The sequence below is a fragment of the Bubalus kerabau genome, chromosome 11, assembly GCF_029407905.1.
Source record: "Bubalus kerabau isolate K-KA32 ecotype Philippines breed swamp buffalo chromosome 11, PCC_UOA_SB_1v2, whole genome shotgun sequence".
Taxonomy (NCBI): Eukaryota; Metazoa; Chordata; class Mammalia; order Artiodactyla; family Bovidae; genus Bubalus; species Bubalus kerabau.
The window spans coordinates 50,298,049-50,318,867 of NC_073634.1; the positions used below are offsets into that span (position 1 = coordinate 50,298,049).

Below are 20,819 nucleotides of genomic sequence, written 5' to 3' on the forward strand. Positions count from 1 at the left end.
ACCTCTGTTTAAATAGATCCACATATCAAAATGGATTTAAAGATAAGTAACACTTTTCTTTCTTTTCAGATCCTAACTGATGTAAGAGATCTCAAATTTCCACCACTGTTTACTCAAAAATATCCTCGTGAGGTTGGTATAATTCTCATCTTTTATTTTCTTTAAAATAGGACATGAAGTCAGCAGTCAGTTCATCAGTTTCCCCGTTTTATAGATGAGGAGGCCTAAGGTCTAAAGAGGAAAGTGACCAGATCCTGACAACATACAACTTGTTAAAACCAAAGGCTGGGGAATTCCCTGGTTAAGAGTGTGACCTTCCACTGCAGGGGTGCGAGTTTGGTCCCTGTTCTGGCAGCTAGGAGTCTGCTCCATGCTGCATGACAGCCCATTCAGGGATTGTAACAACCTTACCTTTTAGTAGGGCTTCCCAGGTAGCTCAGTGGTAAAGAACCTGCCTGCCAATGCAGAAGATGCAAGAGACGCAGGTTCGATCATGGCAACCACTCCAATATTCTTATCTGGAAAACTCCATGGACAGAGGAGCCTGGCAGGCTGTATGTAGTCCATGGGGTCACAAAGAGTGTGACATGACTGGGCAATTGAGCTTATGCGTGCCTTTCAGTAAGGCTGAACCTAAAGACCTCACCTTCATAGGAATCAAGTTGCCATTATAATCAGGCCATTAATTTCTTTATCTTAATGAATTTGAGACAGATCTTTAAAACCAGCTTCTTAAAAAAAAGTCACTCATTTCCCTTGATTTTGTGTGTTGGAATTATACCCCTCAGAGAAACAGTAAACGATTCAGAATAGTGGGAAGAGAAAGTTAAAATGGTCTTGATGGTGAAAACTGTGTGTAATGAACTTTTGAAGTTTCTTTTTGCAGTTTTTGTTTTTTTATATTATGTCCACAAACATATCACTTTAAAATTTACGCATTGATGGATCTTGGATTTTCTTAGTAAATTCAGTTGAAGTAAATTAAAATTTGTGGCTAATTATCAAATTGGAAAAAGTCTAATTGATCTTTCAGTATTTTAAGTATATTGAAGGATTGCATTAAAAATGAACTTTATAACAATATAGAGATATGCTAACTTAAAGTGACATTTATTTTACTAAAAATTAGTTTGTTGTGTATTTTGCAAAGTGGTGAATCAGTTCCTGGGGGAATCACAAGGATCTGTGTTATATTAAAGTGGTTCCAAAAAAATCAGGAAAAGGGGCTAGGTACTGACCACTGGCATGATTTATTTTTCTTTTATTTATTGGGGTATAATTGCTTTACAGTGTTGTGTTAGTCTCCGCTGTACAATGAAGTGAACCAGCTATGCATTTACATATATCCTCTCCCTCTTGTATCCCTCTATTTGCCCCCTTATCCCACCCATCTAAGTCATCACAGAGCACTGAGCTGAGCTTCCTGTGATATAGCAGCTTCCCACTAGCTGTCTCTTTTACACATGGGAGTGTATGTACATCAACGCTCCTCTCCCTGTTCATCCCATCCTCCCCGTCTCTCTGTGTCCACATGTCCCTTCTTGGTGTCCCTATTTGGTATGATTATTTTTTAATTGAAATCTTTATTGAAGTAATTGTACATTCACATGCAATTGTAAGATGAATTTATTTTAAAGGTCAGATTGTGTTTCAGAGATGTGATTTAAGGCCCTTTATATTAGGAAACAACCAATTAACCTGAAATAGTCCATGTGTATTTGGAGCAAGACTTGGCCGAACTATGACCTATAGGCCAAATCCAGCCTGCTACCTGTTTTGGTAATAAAATTTCATGGGAACACTGGCAGGCCCACCTGTTTATGTACGGTTACGTACGGTCTGTGGCTGCTTTTGTATTTCAGTGGCAGAGCTGAGAAGTTGCTCACACACAGATGTAGAGAACAAACATATGGACAAGGGAGGGTGAGGTGAGGTGGGTGGGATTGGGTGGGATGACTTGGGAGATTGGGATTGACATACATACCCTGCTGATCCTATGTATAAAATAGATAACCAGTGAGAAGCTTCTGTATAGCAAAGGGAACTCTACTCAGTGCTCTGTGGTGAGCTAAATGGGAAGGAAATCCAAAAATGGGGGGATATATGTGTACCTATAACTGATTCCCTATGGAATCAAGTGGCTCAGATGGTAAAGAATCTGCCTGCAATGCCAGAAACCCAGGTTTGACAACATTCAGCACAACTAACACAACATTGTAGAGCAACTATATTCCAATAAAAATTAATTTAGAAAAAAAGAGAAACTGGCTCACCAACTTAACATAGTTACAAAAACATATTTGGCAGACTCCTGATTTAGGCAATGGTTTAGTGGCCCCTTGATCACAAAACAATTTTTATCTTTCAGTATGCCATGGTGCAAGACATGCTGTCCCCATCCCCTACTGAACGGCCAGAAGCGGCGAGCATCATTGAAAACGCGATCTTCGAGGACTTGGAGTTTCCAGAAAAGACACTCCTCAGGCAGAGGTCTCGCTCCATGAGCTCGCCGGGAGCAAAACATTCAAGACACTCCAGCAGCCCCCACAGCCCTTTGCCCAGCAATTAGCCTTAAGTTCCGCTCGCGCCCCTAACAAGTGACGTCAGAATAGCCTGCTTCAGAGGAATGTTGCTTTTCCAAAATCACAAACTTGAAAATATGGTTCTCCACTTGATTTTGTTTTAGGCTGCCTTTTCTAAATCAGATTTTAAACTGGATTTTGGAGCTCACACCTCATCTGAGCCAACTTTTGATTTTCGCTCCAGTCGAGGGGAGGGCTGTCACGTGCGGTCCTTTCCCTCGTTGGTCTGTTGAAACTGGCTGGCCAAGCATTCTGTCCTCACGTTTTGCCTAGGGAGGTAGAAGCAATCCCTAAAATGTACAGAGAGAATTACGAAATGGAAATATTTTTATAGTACAGAAAAATGAAAGTCCCTACATGGTGGTAACCATATTGTTCTAGAAAGACGCTTTCTAGAGAGATAGTGGAAGTTTTAAAACTGATTTCAAAACAAAGCTGACTCCATTTTTGTCCCTGGTGGGTGAATTAGGAAGCTGCATTATTTTGGAGGACAAGTAGCACAAATTATATAGCTAGTTTTCTAGGGTCATTTGTAGCATTAAATAGCTTTATTCCTCAGATAGTTCTAGGGAGAAAGGTTTTTAAGAGTTTTTTGTACTTTTACCTCCAATAAAAGGAAAATGAAGCTTTTTGTGTAAATTGGTCAAAAATTCTGGCTTGGAGAAGGAAAAAAAGCCGTAGTAAGAAACAAATCATATATTACAACTAACTGCTTCAATTATGGACTTTTTAAATCTAACGAAATCTTAAATGTCTTAAATGTAATACTGTAGGTTGATACTGTCTCAGAACTGATTGTAGATAACAGTTTAATCATCTAACTTGCTAACATGTTTTTATTTTTCACTGTAAATAAGTTTATTTTTTATTTATAAAAATTCTGAACTCAATCCATTTGGGTTGGTGGTGTACAGAACGCACTTAAAAGTGTGTTAACTATTGTGACTTCTTTCAAGTCTAAATGGTTTAATAAAACTTTTAGAAATGATTTATGGTTGATTCTTATTTGAAGGAACTAGCTCCAAAATGGAATTTTTCAGATTTTAAAATGGGATCATAGGTCTCAAAAGAGTCATAACCCTACTCTCAAGAAAACTTATTCCTTATAGATGATCTTATTTACAAAGCAGAAATAGAGACACAAATGTAGAGAAGAAACATATGGACATCAAGGGCCAGGGGATGAAATGGGAGATTGGACTTGACGCATATACACTATTGATACTATGTATAAAATAGATAATTAATGAGAACCTACTGTGTAGCACAGGGCTTCCCAGGTAGCTCTGTGGTAAAGAATCTGCCTGACGATGCTGCAGTCGCAAGAGACAAGGGTTCAGATCCTGGATTGGGAAGATCCCCTGGAGTAGGAAATGGCAACTTGCTCCAATATTCTTGCCTGAAAAATTCCATGGACAGAGGAGCCTGGTGGGCTACAGTCCATGGAGTCGCAGAGTTAGACACGACTGAGCACACACACACACACACATACACACACGCTGTATAGCACAAGGAGCTCTATTACAGTGCTCTGTGGTGACCTAAATGAGAAGGAAACCCCAAAAGGGGGATATACGTGTATGTATAACTGATTCACTTTGTTATACAGCAGAAACTAACACATTTCAAGCAACTATACTCCAATAAAAATTAATTTAAGACAATAGAAAGAAAACTTACTCCTAACCTGTTCTAATGGACATGAGTTTGGGTAAGCTCCGGGAGTTGGTGATGGACAGGGAGGCCTGGCGTGCTGTGGGTTCATGGTGTCGCAAAGAGTCGGACACTGAACTGAACCTGTTCTAAATAGGCATCTTCTCGTCCTCTCCCAAAGACTTCACAGGACCACGTCCTTTTCAAAATTCACTGGACTCATAATCCAAACACATTAGCTCAGTTTCTACTCTGTTCCAGAGACATAAAGACCATCCTACCCTAAAGGGAGGCTGCGCAGAGCAAAGGCTATGGCAAAGCCAGTTGTGTTGGGATCACAATGTATCTGATGGAGGCATCCGGCATGCAGAGCTGCCAGGCACAAACTCGCCAGTCACAGCCTTCAGGGCTGTGATGATTGTTTCCATCTTACAGGCACGTCATGTCTGCCCCATAGAGTTTGAGCAGTTTGTAAGCTGGGCACACGTCACAGATCTTTGTGTGCTCTTCCCAGATTCTCACTGCTTAACGAGGCTCCAACTGTCTTTCTTCCCTGTTCGGCTTGGCTCCTAGCCAGTTCAACTCTTTTTTTTCTTCCTCTCTTAGCCTGCTTCAGTTACTATTTTCCTCTTCACCCCAGCGAGGGATCCTGTTGATTTCTTGCCATTCTGCCAACTTGGTTCCAGCTGCAGACCCTTTGACCCTCACGACCACCCTGAGAGCTAGCTATTTAGGGATTTCCCTGGTGGTCCAGTAACTAGGACTCCAAGCTCCCAATGCAGGAGGCCCAGGTTTGATCCCTGGTCAGGGAGCTGCAGATTCCACATGCAGCAACTGGAAAAAAAAAAAAAAAGATCTCGCTTGCTGAGACTGGGACCTGGTGAGTCAAATAAATAAAAATACATAGTAAAATAATAATAAAATTAAAAGTTATAAAAAATACCATGGCAGATGTTATTATTACCATTCTTATTGTAAAACTCAGGTCCAGAAAGATGTTGTGATTTGCCCCTTAATAACAGCCAATCAGAGCAGAACTGGGACCAAATCCCAGGAATTCCAGTCCCTAGTTAAGGTTTTTGTCTACTCCCTCATACCAAGCTGTCTTAAGGATTTGCAAGTATCTAACCTGGGCTTCCTTGGTGGCTCAGATGGTAAAGAATCCACCTGCAATGCAGGAGACCCGGGTTTGATCCCTAGGTCTGGAAGAACCCTGGAGAACAGAATGGCTACCCACTCCAGTATTCCTGCCTGGGAAATCCCATGGACAGAGGACACTGGTGGGCTACAATCCATGGGGTCATAAAGAGTTGGACATGACTGAGAGACTAACACACTTTCACATGGGGTCTGTAATCTTTGTTGCGACACATTCGAATCTAGTTCCCTGGCCAGGGATGGAACTCTGGCTCTCTGCATTAGGACCTCGGAGTCTTAGCCAATGGATTAGCAGGGAAGCAAGCCCCCCTTCTTTCATTTTAATTCTGCCTGTGCCTCTGCTGGCTATCAGTAGGAAAGCAGTGTTGGAAGCTCAGGGGCTGGGCCACAAGAACCTGACAACTCCTCAGGGGCCGCCAGAATGGACTCTCCTGCATTGTCTCCCAGAGCTCTTTTTCTGGACTCCAAACCCTACCTCCTCCTTCAAGTTGTTGCTTTTCTGACATCTTTTCAAGCCCCCTCCCTCCAGATTTGCCCCACAGTATGCAGTTGAGCCAGTAACTGGTACAAATCAATCTCCTTAATAGCTAAGATCCCAGAAGGTACGGGTACCCCTTCTTGTAATCCCATCAGCATCCAGCATAAGGTGTGGTACTTGATCACTTATTTGTCAGATTGGATTTGGAGAACATAACATGTAACTGACATAGCTGCAGCCCTCAGGAAATAGCCAAATGAGGAGGAAAGGAAATGTACCAGTTACGGCAATAAATATTTGCAAAGTGAAGGAGAAAAGATGGTTCACCAATCCTAATGTTAAAAACAGATTAAAAAATCTCAAATCCTGGACATTTTCTAAAGGAACAAGATCTTAGGGTTTAATTTAAATGAGAGGAAAAGTGGGCTGGGACCCTGAGCATCCATTTGGCTCTGCCTGATGCTGTTGCTTTAGCCTACTACCTTCTCCATTTTTCACTGAAGTGGGTTACATCCCCCACCCCTGCAGGGCTGGGGTCCCATAGGGAAGTCACACAGCTTATAGACTCTGTGCTGGGAGTGAGCACATGCACACAGCTTCCAGATTCCCCCAGTCAGGAAAGCAATACCTTGGCAGTGAGTACTGGTCCAGAGGTCAGGAAGACTGTGAGAAATTCTGAAAACGAGCTACCTAGCCTGCCCTTTGCCTCCTAGAAAACAGAAAAGCGGACACTTAGGATGTTCCAGTTTTCTTTTTCCGGATTGTTTCTCACTGATACTTTCCTATGGATGCATTTACAGCAAAAGTGATTGTATTTCTCCAAGGAAGTGGAGACAAAACAAGTTTCCAGTGCAATCACGGATCATGGAGTGACTCCGTCTTACTCCTGGAGTAAGTCAAGGGCAAAGCAGGAACTCTGGATGTTTTCTGGATCACTTCCAGGGACGTTTGCTCTTTCGAGAACTAGATTTGTAAGGCACTTTGCTTAAGGAGACTTTCCCCTCCAGATTCTAGTCCTGCAACTACCGTAACTGCCACCAGGGGGCTCATTTTCACCTTTTCTCCCAAGAAATCGAGTCGGACACGGCTGAGCAATTTTCCTTTCACTTTTCACTTTCATGCATTGGAGAAGGAAATGGCAACCCACTCCAGTGTTCTTGCCTGGAGAATCCCAGGGACGGGGGAGCCTGGTGGGCTGCCGTCTATGGAGTCACACAGAGTCGGACATGACTGAAATGACTTAGTAGTAGTGGTAGTAGTAATACAGACCTTTCAGGGGCTTCCCTTGAAGCTCAGCTGGTAAAGAAACCACCTGCAGCGCGGGAGACCTGGGTTTGATCCCTGCGTTGGGAAGATCCCCTGAAGGGAAAGGCTACCCACTCCAGTATTCTGGCCTGAAAAATTCCATGGACAGTCCATGGGGTCACAAAGAGTCGGACACGACTGAGCAACTTTCACTTCACTTTCACAGACCTTTCAAACAGGATCTTTGGACATTATAGTGATGTGAAAGTGAAATACATTCAGTAGAAACTGTACTTTGAATTTAAAATTTTGATCTCTTCCTGAGCTAGTGATACATTGTGTGACATATTCTCTAGTGATGCTGGGAATTCGGCCACACAGGAAGAGAAACAACAAGTACCACTTAAAATCATTCTGCACCCAGACAGCTATCCTGTTTTTCACTTTCAGTACTATCTTAAAAAAACGAGGACTTCCCTGGTGGTTCAGTGGATAGGAACCCACCTGCCAAAGCAGCGGAATAGGTTCAATTCCCAATCCAGGAAGATTCCACATGCCACAGAGCTGCTAAGCCTGTGAGCCACAACTACTGAGCCGGCACTTTAGAGCCCCAGTGGCACAACTACCGAGCCCGTGTGCTGCAACTGCTGAAGTTCGTGCACCTAGCCCGTGCTCAGCAACAAGAGCCGCCACTGCAGTGAGAAGCCTGCATGCGCACCGCAACTAGAGAGTAGTCCCCGCTCACTGCAGCTGGGAAAGCCTGCCACAGCAATGAAAGGCCCAGTGCAATTAAAAATAATAATAGGCTTTGTATTAGAAGATTTTGCCTGACTGATATGCAGATGACATCACCCTTACGGCAGAAAGTGAAGGGGAACTCAAGAGCCTTTTGATGAAAGTGAAAGAGGAGAGTAAAAAACCTGGCTTAAATCAACATTCAAAAAACTAAGATCATGGCATCCGGTCTCAGCACTTCATGGCAAATAGATGGGGAAACAATGGAAACAGTGACAGACTTTATTTTCTTGGGCTCCAAAATCACTGAAGATGGTGACTGAAGCCACGAAATTAAAAGACACTTGCTCCTTGGAAGAAAAACTATGACCAACCTAGACAGCATATTAAAAAGCAGAGACATTACTTTGCCAACAAAGTTGCGTATAGTAAAAGCTATGGTTTTTCCAGTAGTCATGTATGGATGTGAGAGTTGGACCATAAAGAAAGCTGAGCACCAAAGAATTGATTCTTTTGATCTGTGGTGTTGGAGAAGACTCATGAGAGTCCCTTGGGGTGCAAGAAGATCAAACCAGTCAATCCCAAGGAAATCAGTCCTGAATATTCATTTGAAGGACTGATGCTGAAGTTGCAGCTTCAATACTTTGGCCACCTGGTGTGAAGAACTGACTCCTTGTAAAAGACCCTGATGCTAGGAAAGATTGAAGGCAGGAGGAGAAGGGGATGACAGAGGATGAGATGGTTGGACGGCATCACTGACTCCATGGACATGAGTTTGAGTAAGCTAAAGGTGTTGGTGATGGACACGGAAACCTGGTGTGCTGCAGTCCACAAGAATCGCACAGTCAGACACGACTGAGGGACTGAACTGAACTGAGGCTAATATTCTGAGCACATTTAAAATAGGTGAGGCTATAATATTCAGAAGGTTGGCTGATTTAAATGCATTTTTGACTTAGGGGTGTATGGGTATGTAACTCCATGGTAAGTTGAGGAAAATATATAGTTGAGAGCTGGAATAGAAAACACTCTTCCACCTGTAAAGGTATTCCCCCTCCTCCAGACATCATGAGAACACCATAACAAGCAGGTCCACAGTGACTGACTTAAACATGCCAGACATAAAAAAATTCAACCATCACAAGTCCCATAATGCCTCTGCCATGAGCTACTTTTAAATTCCTCAAGTGGGCAATGACTTAAAATAATAAACCTAGGGCAATATGTACTGGCTACTTCCAACAGCTTTAGCATCCCTCATCCTTGGCTCAGCATCCCTCTTTAGAGCAAGAGAGTAGCTTCTTTTGCTGCTTCCCCTGCTCGGGCTGGTGCAATAAGAAAAATGGGGAAGGCAGGAGGAACAGCCCAATCAAAGGCTTGGTGGGGAGGGGAGGAATGAGAAAGTGAGATCTCCGTAATGGGAGTGGAGAGAAATAAAAGAACTTGACAATTATTTTTGAGGCGGGAAGGCCAGGGACACTGGAATTAAGTGAATAATTCAGTCAGTCAGTCAGTCAATTCAGTCGCTCAATTGTGTCCGACTCTGCAACCCCATGGACTGCAGCACGCCAGGCTTCCCTGTCCATCACCAACTCCCTGAGCTTACTCAAATTCATGTCCATCAAGTTGGTGATGCCATCCAACCACTTCATTCTCCGTCTTCCCCTTCTCCTTCCGCCTTCAATCTTTCCAGCATCACCGACCCTTTCAGGGTCTTTTCAAATAAGTCAGTTCTTCCCATCAGATGGCCAAAGTATTGGAGTTTCAGCTTGAGCATCAGTCCTTCCAACGAATATTCAGGACTGATTTCCTTTCGGATGGACTGGTTGGATCTCCTTGCTGTCTGAGGGACTCTCAAGAGTCTTCTCCAATACCACAGATCAAAAGCATCAATTCTTCAGCACTCAGCTTTCTTTATAGTCCAAGTCTCACATCCACATATGACTACTGGAAAAACCATGGCTTTGACTAGATGGACCTTTGTCTGCAAAGTAATGTCTCTGCTTTTTAATATGCCGTTTAGGTTGGTCATAACTTTCTTCCAAGGAGCAAGCGTCTTTTAATTTCAAGGCTGAAATTACCGTCTGCAGCAATTTTGGAGCCCCAAAAAATAAAGTCAGTGAATAAGTGGTAGAGGTGAAAAAGATGAATCTTGGATTTCTTTTTTTCTTAAGGTTTATTTTATTATTTATTTATTTTTAATTGATGAATAATTGTTTTACAGTACTGTGTTGGTTTCTGCTAAACATCAACTTGAATCAGCCATAGGTATACATATGTCCCCTCCCTCTTGAACCTCCCTCCTACCTCCCTTCCCAGGCTCTTGGATTTCTAGCGCAGAAACTTCCATAGAATCTAAAAGAAGGAGGAGGTGGTTTGGTTTGCTGCCTTTTGAAAATAATGGATTTCCCAGGTCTCTGTGGTAAAAAAAAAAAAAAAAAAACAAAAAAACAAAAAAAACCTGGGGCTTTAGTCGGGAGAAAATGGGAAACCATTCCAAGTTTCTGAGCCAGGGAGGCTCAGACGTGATGTGATCCTTAAGATCCCTGTGGCAAGTGAGGAAGAGAATGGACTGGAGAGAGAGGCCTTCACCCAGCAGAGGGGGCAAAGGACCTGTGCCTGGTCTGTGGGAGCCAGAAGACACCTCTTGTCCAGTGATTAAGCCTGGGCTGGCTCCCAGGAGCCCAGGGCCACTCCTCTGTCATCACTCTCTAGTGCTGAGAATGGAAGGATTTCTCCAGGCGCTGTTGCAGTGGGAGGCTCCCCGTCTTCTGCCTCCTGAAAAGAAGGGAACTTTTATTTTATGATTTTTTTGTAGTTCTACTTTAACTTTTTTAAAATCAATTTTTATTGGAGTATAGTTGCTTTACAATGTTGTGTTTCTACTGTACAGCAAAGTGAGTCAGCTATATGTATACATATATCCCCCCTCTTTTAAAAATTTCCTTCCCATTTAGGTCACCACAGAGTACTGAGTTCTCTGAGCTATACAGTAGGTTCTTAGTTGTTGTCTATTTTTATATACAGTATAAATAGTATATATATGTCATTCCCAATCTCACAATTCATTTAGAAAAATGGTACAGATGAACCTATTTGCAAAGCAGAAATAGAGACACAGAGAACAAACAAACAAATGTATGGATACCAAATGGGGAAGGAAAGAGGGGTGGGATGAACTGGGAAATAAGGACTTTTAGAACTCACTCTTTTCATACTGTTCATGGACAGCAAGGAGATCAAACTAGTCAATTCTAAAGGAAATCAACCCTGAATATTCATTGGAAGAAATGATGCTGACGCTGAAGCTCCAGTCCTTTGGCCACCTGATGTAAAGAGCCAACTTACTGGAAAAGACCCTGATACTAGGAAAAATTGAGGGCAGGAGGAGAAGAGGGTGACAGAGGATGAAATGGTTGGATGACATCATCAACTCAGTGAACATGAAATTAACAAACTCTGGGAGATGGTGATGGACAGGGAAGCCTGGCATGATGCAGTCCATGGGATTGCAAAGAGTCAGACATGATTGACCTATTGAACAACAAGAGCTCACTCAGAGAATATGTCAGGAAGGATAACAGCAAGGTTGGGATCAGCTCAACCTTGGCATCTGCTTTGTTGCTAGCAGAAAGAACATGGGTAGGAAAAGGAGCCCAGACAATGCAGAGTTCACTAGTCAGAACTCAGGTGCTTTCAGGAGACAGAAGAAATTGTCACTCCCCAGAAAGGTCAGAAATTTGCCCAGTGGCAGAGAGAGGCTTTGATACTGAGAAGTAATGAAGGGGAGAGGGTGTTCTTTCTTCAAAAGGATCTTTTGAAGAAATACTCAGACTAAAGGCTGAATGGATGAAGATACAGTTGTACTCTGATATGTTGTAAATGAGTCAGCAGCCTAGATGGAATGATTAAATGTCCGTGAAGCAGATAAATGACAAATCTCCAGGTTGCAGAGGAGTGTGAGTAGTATGATTGCAGCCAAATGGAATGGCTTCTATATCTGTTTAAATGGAATATTTTCATCGGGATAAAGTTTAGAAGTACCTACACCAAACACCACACTGGTTATCTCAGGAGAGAGGAGTAGGGGAGGAGGGTCAAAGGAAGAGATTATTAACTCCAATCTTCATCTCATCCATCCTTTGACCTCTTTCAACAGAGGCACTATTTTCAGGATTAACAATAGTCAAGGGCTTCCCTGGTGGCTCAGTAATAAACAATTCGACTGCCAATGCAGGGACATGGGTTCGATCCCTGGTCCGGGAGGATTTCACATGCCACGGAGCAACTAAGCCCATGCATCACAACTACTGAGCCTGTGCTCTAGAGCCTGGGAGCCAAAGCTACTGAAGCATGTGAGACCTAGAGTCCATGCTCTGCAACAAGAGAAACCACCACAATGAGAAGCCAGTGCACCGAAACTAGAGTAGACCCCGCTCACCACAACTAGAGAAAAGTGTGTACAGCAGTGAAAACACAGCACAGCCAAAACTAAACAAGTAAAATAAAATTATAAAATATCAAATAATATCAATTAATAAAACAAGAAAAAGGAAACCAATAAACTATTTCCACTATTTTAATTGATCTCATCTTTGTATCCTGCTGTTTATAGTTTAGACAGATGTGATATGGTCTCATTTAATTCTGCTGGGCCCTCTGCAACTCAGATATTTTCACGGCAGTTTTATCCATAAGGAACCAACACCATTGTTAAAATAACTACAGTCACAAAACAGGAAGCTTGTAATAATCCACTTATCATCCCACTACCCACAATTTCACATCTGAATTTCCTTCAATCCAGAGGGCAATTTCAAAGAGTGACAGGTAAAAAGAGAGACTGCTTTGTAGTCACAATCAGCCATATTACTATTTACTTGTTTATTATAATTTTCCTTGAGCTCTTTAATCTGTTTCCACAACTGCAAGTAACAGGTTTTGAAGATCAAGGGGATAAGATATATAACGTTTAGCACAGAATCCTACAAGTAGTAAACACTCAATAAATAGAAATGAAAACAAAATCATAACCTCAGTTTCCTCAAGTCTAAAATGGGTATAATTTGGGACTTCCCTGGTGGTCCAGTGATTAAGACTCCCCACTGCGAATGCAGGGAGCTCGGTTTCCCTCCCTGATCTGGGAACTAGGATCCCCCATGCCCTGCAGCATGGCCAAAAAAGAAAACAACAATAGAAGTAAACAAATAGGGCTTCCCTGGCGGCTCAGTGGAAAAGAATCTACCCGCCAATGCAGGAGACAGGGGTTCAATCCCTAATTTGGGAAGATCCCAGTTGCCAAAGAGCAACCCAGCCTGCAAGCTGCAACTACTGAAGCCAGAGTGCCCTAGAGCCCATGCTCCACAGTAAGAGAAGCCACTGCAATGAGAAACCCACACACTGCAATGAACACTAATCCCCACTTGTTGCCTGCAACTAGAGAAAAGCCGGAGCAGCAACGAAGACCAAGCACAGTCAAAATTAAATACATAAAATGGGCATAATTTGTTGCAGAGTTACTATGAGGATTAAGTGACATAATTTCAGTTAAAGAGTCACACAAAAGTGCATATATGCAAATCTACGATTACCTGATGGGGGAGACAGAAAGATAGAGAAAGAACCCCTGGCTGTTAACTACCCTCAAGGAGTAGAAAAGAAGGAAACAGGAGACGAAAGCAGGAAAGATCCCAAAGTAAAATATGTAGCTTATAAATTTCATACTGTTTCTGCAAAACTACAGACATTGAATATACATATGACAAAGACCAGAGGCTGACAGTTGATGTTACGAGGATAATGTGTTAGGTTAAGATGAAAGTGTGGTTATTATTAAAGTAATCAAGAGACGCCCTTTGTTACCCGAGGGGTGTGGGGCTGCCCTGTGGGGCCAGGCAGGTGGGGGGTGGTGCTGAAAATTCCCCCTTTCTTTCAGAACTTTGACCCTAAGCTTCAGGTCAACAGGGCAGCCTGAGAATCTTCCTTGGTTTGACTCCGCGGGGAGCCGGGGCGCAGGGTGGCCAGAGGGTTTGAAGACCAAAGGTATGTGAATGAGACATCTATTCTCTGGCCCGCGGTCTGATGTCTGGCTCCTGCGCAGCCGGGAGCGGCGCCAGGAATTGTTGGTGCCAAGACCGGTCCGGGAGGAAGACAGCTCCGATTGACCACGTGGGGGCGATAAGACACCGAGGGAAGGCTGGAGCTCCGCGGACCGTGGGGTTTGACTGGGTGGTACCTAGTCGGTCCAGTGGCTTGTCCCTATGTGGGGCAGATGCAGGAAGGCGAACTGGACAGGGGGTACTTTAGTGGGGATGTGATGGATCGCGGACGCTGCGCGAATGGTGTGCGCTGCGCGGAGGAGCTGGTACCTCCGCGTTGTTAATTACCTCCCACCTCCAGCCCCCTCTTTCCCTCTCCCCTCCCTTGGGTGGAATGAACCTGCCTGGGGCTCAGACCTGCTGCCCGCGGTAGGGTGGGCTCCTGCGCGAGTTTCAAAGGCAAACATTCCTGGAACGCCGACTGTACATCCACTCCTATACTAAGCACTGTATATTCATGAGATCTCTTCTAATCTTCACAACCGCCTTGGGAGACAGTATTGCCTCCATTCTATAGCGGAGGAAAGGAAAACAGTCGAAGGATTTACCCACAATAAGGATAATCAGGCACACCAGGCGGATTGTAAATATTTTAAAATAAATATATGAATGAAGAGAACTCAACCTCCCTGCTCAACAGGGAAATACGAACGAAAGCAACAACGGGGATCCCATTTTTCCACTCGTCGATGGCAAGAATTTGAAAGATTCACCTGTGGGTGTGCGTGTGTGATAAAAAGAATTCTCCACAGTGTTAGGAATGCAAAGAAGAATGCATTTGAATGAATTTTGGTATCTGTTGAAATTTGCAAACAAATTCTTCTTGATACAGAAATTCCCCTTGTGGAATCTATTCTTCAGAAATAGCCACACACTACATTAACCTTAGTGGGAAAAGCAAATAAGGTTTTGTTTTGTTTTGTTTTAAGGTGATTTACCTGCAATTATGCAGCTATTGAATGAGCCTGGAGTCCAAACCCGCTGTATCTGATTCAGATAATCGCTGGCCTTGGGCATCGTTTGGAGCGCGGGAGGGGGAGCGCTCCCGCGTGAATGCGATTCATGGGCAGTGGAGTCTCTAGGGGTGCCTGCTAAATCGCACATTTCTTTGGGAACCTTTTCTAAGGTTTGAAAAATCAAAGGCTTTAGGAATTGTTATCCTAGAATATGTTGTTGTTTAGTCCTTAAGCCTTGTCAGCTCTTTGCGACCCCATGGACTCCTCTGTCCATGGGATTCTCCAGGCTAGAACACTGGATTGGGTTGTCATGCCCTCCTCCAGGGGATCTTCCCATCCCAGGTATGGAACCTGCCTCTCCTGCTTTGGCAAGCGGATTCTTCACCACTGAGCCACCTGGGAACCTACATTAAAAAAAAAAAAAAAAAAAAAAACTCCCTGGATGATTTTTAAAGCTCTGCTTTTCTATCTCTGCAGCAGGTTAGAATACTGGGACCTTTAAAAATGCCATTAACCCCCCGCCACACTCCAGCCTTAAAAACCCACACTCTCTGTCTGTGACGTCCAGACACCAGGCTTTTTTTTAAGCTCCCAGGTGATTCCCAGATACAATCAAGGCTGGGAACCACAAGCCTCAACAGTCATAGTCCTGCTGGCCCAGGAGTGTGGGCAGAAATGCAGAATCTCAGGTTCAACACCTCAGACTGGCTGGTTCAGAATCCACACTTTAACTGGAGCCCCCAAATGATTCATAAGCAAATTAACGTTTGAGGTAGATGTGGGTGAGGTTTTCCATTTATTTCAGCAGTCCTCCAGTAGCCTAGCCTCAGTATGATAGTGTGGAGAGAAGACTGGAACTATGAGTAGCCACCTACAAGTAGCATAAACAACTGGGCCATGGTTAATTCTACCAGCATCTCCTGCTGTTGGTCAATCGCTAAGTCATGTCCAACTCCTTGCAACCCCAATGAACTGCAGCACACCAGGTTTCCCTGTCCATCACCAACTCCGGGAGCTTGCTCAAACTCATGTCCATTGAGTCATTGATGCCATCCAGCCATCTCATCCTCTGACGCCTCCTTCTTCTCCTGCACTCAGTCTTTCCCAGTATCAAGATCTTTTCCAATGAGTCAGCTTTTTGCATCAGGTGGCCAAAGGACTGGAGCTTTAGCTTCAGCATCAGTCCTTCCAATGAATATTCAGGGTTGATTTCCTTTAGGATTGACACTTTGATCTCCTTGCTGTCCAAGGGACTCTCTTGAAGTCTATCGACTTCAGCACCACAGTTCAAAAGCCTCAATTCTTCAGTGCTCAGCCTTCTTGCTTTTCTTTTTAGTTTATTATCATTTTTCCAATTGGTATGGAATCTCCTTGTCTTACTGTTCTTGCTGTATTCCCAGCCCTTAGACTTGTGCCTGGCATATACCATTAAACAAATATTTGCAAACAAGTAAGGAGTTGAATTCAAAAATAATTTTTCTCCTGCACTGTTGGCCTTTTTTCTTTTTTGGTATGTAAGGGACTCAGATGCTTCTTTCATTTGTGTTCTAAATACATACACACACACACACACACACGTATATATATATATATATATATATATAGGCCTCCCAGGTGGCACTAGTGGTAAAGAACCTGCCTGCCAATGCAGGAGACATAAAGTGATGTGGGTTCGATCCCTGAGTCAGGAAGATCCCCTGGAGGAGGACATGGCAACCCACTCCAATATTCTTGCCTGGAGAATCCCATGGACAGAGGAGCCTGGTGGCCAGACATGAAGAACCAGACACGACTTAAGTGAGTTAACACACACACATATTTATATATTTTGTGTGTGATAAAATATACACATAACATAAAATGTACCACTCAAACCACATTTAAGTGTATAGTTCAATAGCATTGAGTATATTCAGACTTTTGTGTAACCATCACCAATCCCCCTCCAGAACTTTTACATCATCACCTTTCCACCTCCTCCTATCCCTGGGCAATCACCATTTCTCTTTCTGTCTCTATTGGTTTGACTACTCCAAGTACTTCTTATAAGTGAAACATATACATATATACACATACACATATGTGTACACGTATGTGCACATATGTGTATATGTGTACATACATATGTATAAACACATACACACATATTTTGAAAGTGAAAGTCATTCAGTTGTGTCTGACTCTTTGTGACCCCATGACTGTATAGTTCATGGAATTCTCCAGGCCAGAACACTGGAGTGGGTAGCCTTTCCCTTCTCCAGGGGATCTTCCCAACCCTGAGATCGACGCCAGGTCTCCCACGTTGCAGGTGGATTCTTTACCAGCTGAGCCACAAGGGAGATGTTTGGAAATTAATGCACACGTTCTGGCTTGTTGTGTGGCCAAAATACTCTTGAGACATTTAAATAGGTGTTGAAATTCCCTGACGGTCCAGTGATTAGGACTTGGGGCTTTCTCTGCCAAGGTTATTGCTGTTGTTTGTTGTTTAGTCTGTAAGTAGTATCCGACTCTTTTATGACTCCATGGACTGTAACCCATCAGGCTCCTCTGTCCATGGGATTTCCCAGGCAAGAATACTGGAACGGGTTGCTGCTGAGTCACTAAGGGAAGCCCTCATTGCAAAGGGTCCAGGTTTAATCTCTGATCAGGGAAGGAAGATCCCATAAGCCAGTGTGTCTCGGTCAAAAAAAAAAGCTGCTACTCTGATCCACCTCCACCCCTCCATGCTGTCTCTTGCACCCCACTTTGTGATTTAGCTCCATCAGAGATTTACTACTGGCTGATCTTGTCAAGACTTCCAGGAACTCGGCATTCTCTTCTGCTGCTTCTCAGAGCACCAGGGAGCCAATCTCCAGGTAAACTGGATAAAAATGCAGATGCTTGACATTTGCTCCAGACCTAGTGACTTTCCACCCACACCTGGTGGGGCTGAGGAATCAGCATTTTATCAAGGTGCTCAGATAGTATTGCCTTCTAGGCGTGACTTCCAATCCACAGTGGACGGCCACTTGATCCAGAAGAGGGCACACTGCAGCACAAGCCTGAGGTCTGCAGCCCTGCCCTGCCTTAGGTACTTATCCTTCTGTGAAATGGGGCTAAGAATTCCCAAGTCACAGAGATGAGATGAACATCTTGGGAGATAGCATCTGCGATTGTGTTTTGTAAACGCTGAAGAATATACACATGTAAGGGCTGTTAGTATTATCTCAGAGAAGCCTCCCAGTCCTGTTTCTGCAGCCTCATCATCAAGGCCCCACCCCAGGCCAAGGAATGACAAAAACATCCCATCAGGTTGACATCATGGTGGGGGCAGGGAGCTCAGTTCATGTGTCATGTCTTAAGCAAATGAAGTAAAACACTTTACTAACATTTACCAAAAATTTTAAAATATCCATTAATGTACATTCTTTTTATTTTCTTTTAAGTACACCTCTTTATTTTTTTAAATTGAGGTATAGTTGATTTACAATGTTGTGTTAGTTTCAGGTATACAGCAGAGTGATTCACTTATATATATAATCAGTTATATATATATATATATATATATATATATATATATATATATTCTGTTTCAGATTCTTTTCCCCTATAGATTATTACAAGGTACTGAGTATAGTTCCCTGTGTTATCATGTTTCATGTACTGGTTTGAATGGTAAATAATCCACCTGCAGTGCAGTGGCCCTGGTTTGATACCTAGGCCGAGCAGATCCCCTGGAGAAGGAAATGGCAACCCAATCCAGTATTCTTGCCTGGAGAATTCCATGGACAGAGGAGCTTGGCGGGCTACAGTCCATGGGGTCACAAAAGAGTCAGACACGACTGAGCAACTAACGTGCACATTTGCACCTTGTAAGATGGGTATAATTATCCTCATTTTACAGATGAAAAAACTGAAGGTTTTAATGGAAATGGGATTTCATGAAAGAAAGAAGCCAAGCTTCAGATCCTGTGACATTTGGCTAAATCACCTTCAGGTTCCTCGGCTATAAAGCAGAGTGAGAGGTAGATTATCTCCTCAATGGTTATGAGGGGTATTTCATAAGGCATGTGCCTGGCCTGACACTGGGATTGGCACATGGGTCCCCTCCATAGCCCCTGCTCCCTATTCTGTGCTCTACTCCTATTCCCCGGGGACCTCAGGGAGCTCTAAATATGGAAAGCAATGAAGACAGATGGGGTGGTTACTAGTACCCAGCCATGTTCATGCAGGAATAACCAGGCATGGAGCTAAAAGCCTTCTGCTGAGAAAATTGCCATGTCTGTTGGCCATAGCAGGCTTCTCCTGGATCCATTGATCAACCGGTCCAGGCTAGGATCAGGACTGGGAAGGCATGGGGTCAGGGATATTGGGGGTGGGGGCATGGCGCGGGGGGTTGACAAACTTTATTTGAAGTTCTCACCATCCTGCTTTTCCCAAAGATGACTCTGATTGGTAGACAGTAGAATTCAGTGGGCAAAGGTGTGGGCCATCTTCGAGAATGTCTGCCCAGGTAATTTCACTTGACATGGCCAGGTACAGAGAGCTTCGCTGGCTGAAGTTGGACAGACCACCTTGTCTGGAGCCTGATGCAGCTGGAGGCCAGAGCATGGAAAGCAGCTACAGAAATGTCTGGAGGTCAGGCCTGGGACTACTTCTCTTCTGTGTCTCTGCTTGGAAAGCCTGTCCTCTGCCATTCATTCCTTCGGTGTTTATCTAGCACCTGCTGTGTGCCAGGTCTCAGGAGCCACCAAGATAAATAAAAATTTTATATTTTAAGTAATAATCTTAAGTGTTAGTTGCTCAGTCATGTCCAACTCCTTGCCACCCCATGGACTGTAGCCTGCCAGGCTCCTCTGTCCATAGGATTCTCCAGGCAAGAATACTGGAGTGGGTTGCCATTCCCTTCTCCAACAGATCCTCCCGACCCAGGAATTGACCTGGTCTCCTGCATTGCAGGCAGATTCTTTACTGTCTGAACCACCAGGGAAGCCCTAATCATTGTAAAGATAATAAAAATAAAAATTAAAAATATCTTACTCTTATTGAGCCTTCACTGTTTGCCAGGCTCTAGGCATTGACTCATGTAACCCTCACAGCATCCCTATAAAGTATGGAAAAATGAAAGGACCTAAGAACCCAAACTTCTTGGGACAGGAGATTATCAAGGCAGGCTCTTTGGAGGAGGTGATAATGCAGTTGGGAGAAAGCAGGACTTTCTAGCAGACAGACAGAAGCAGCAAGTGCAAAGCACAGAAGTGTGAAATGTGTGTGTGTGTGTGTGTGTGTGTGTGTAGGGAAGGCAGGGAGGTGGGGTTGGAAAGGTTGATGCCACGTATGAAGGGCCTTTGCTGTGACGACCCCAAAGGTGTGGTTCTTCAGGGAGATGAGCAATAATCAGACCTTTTTTCTAAGGTTCCTCTAGGGGTAATACAAGGAGGAACTGCAGGGGGCGCTCCTGTGCCAACAGAGGACACTGCTGCAGCGCGTCCGGAGGAAGAGCCAAGTCAAGAGATTTCTGAGGCAGAAACTTGGGACTTTAGTGGCTGTTGCTCAGAGAAAGCCCAATTTATCAGCCTTCAGACTTGAGAACGTGAAGGTAGTGCCTCATATGCAGCGTGTTGGGGTCTCATCCTCCTCTTTTAAGCGGATCTCTCCTGGGATTCCCCTCCACTGTCCTCTCCTGCTCCATGTGACCCAGGGCTCAGCTAGTCTTCTTGCCCTGTCCAGTCCTGGAGCTGTCCAGGTACGTCTGGACTCTCAATTGTCTATCTTAAGCAGACCCAGTCATACCCCTTGTAACGCTAGGATGAACCCCTGAAAGGGGGCTTCCATGGTGGTCCAGTGGTTAAGAACCTACCTTGCAATGCAAGCGACACTGGTTGGATCCCTGGTCTGCGAAGATCCTACGTGCCTGAGAACAACCAAGCCCATG

The 20,819-nt window shown here is 43.9% G+C and overlaps 1 protein-coding gene across 3 annotated transcripts in view; it reads left to right on the forward strand.

The window, feature by feature from the left end:
- EIF2AK3 (eukaryotic translation initiation factor 2 alpha kinase 3) overlaps nt 1–3,570 on the forward strand; it is an 82,828-nt gene extending 79,258 nt beyond the window's left edge. For all 3 annotated transcript variants that reach the window (XM_055540283.1, XM_055540282.1, XM_055540284.1), the window contains 2 exons: nt 70–132; nt 2,369–3,570. In XM_055540283.1, the coding sequence (XP_055396258.1) occupies nt 70–132; nt 2,369–2,569 (264 nt within the window). In that variant the 3' untranslated portion in view covers nt 2,570–3,570. The remainder of the gene's footprint in view (nt 1–69; nt 133–2,368) is intronic.
- Nucleotides 3,571–20,819: the final 17,249 nt, after the last annotated feature.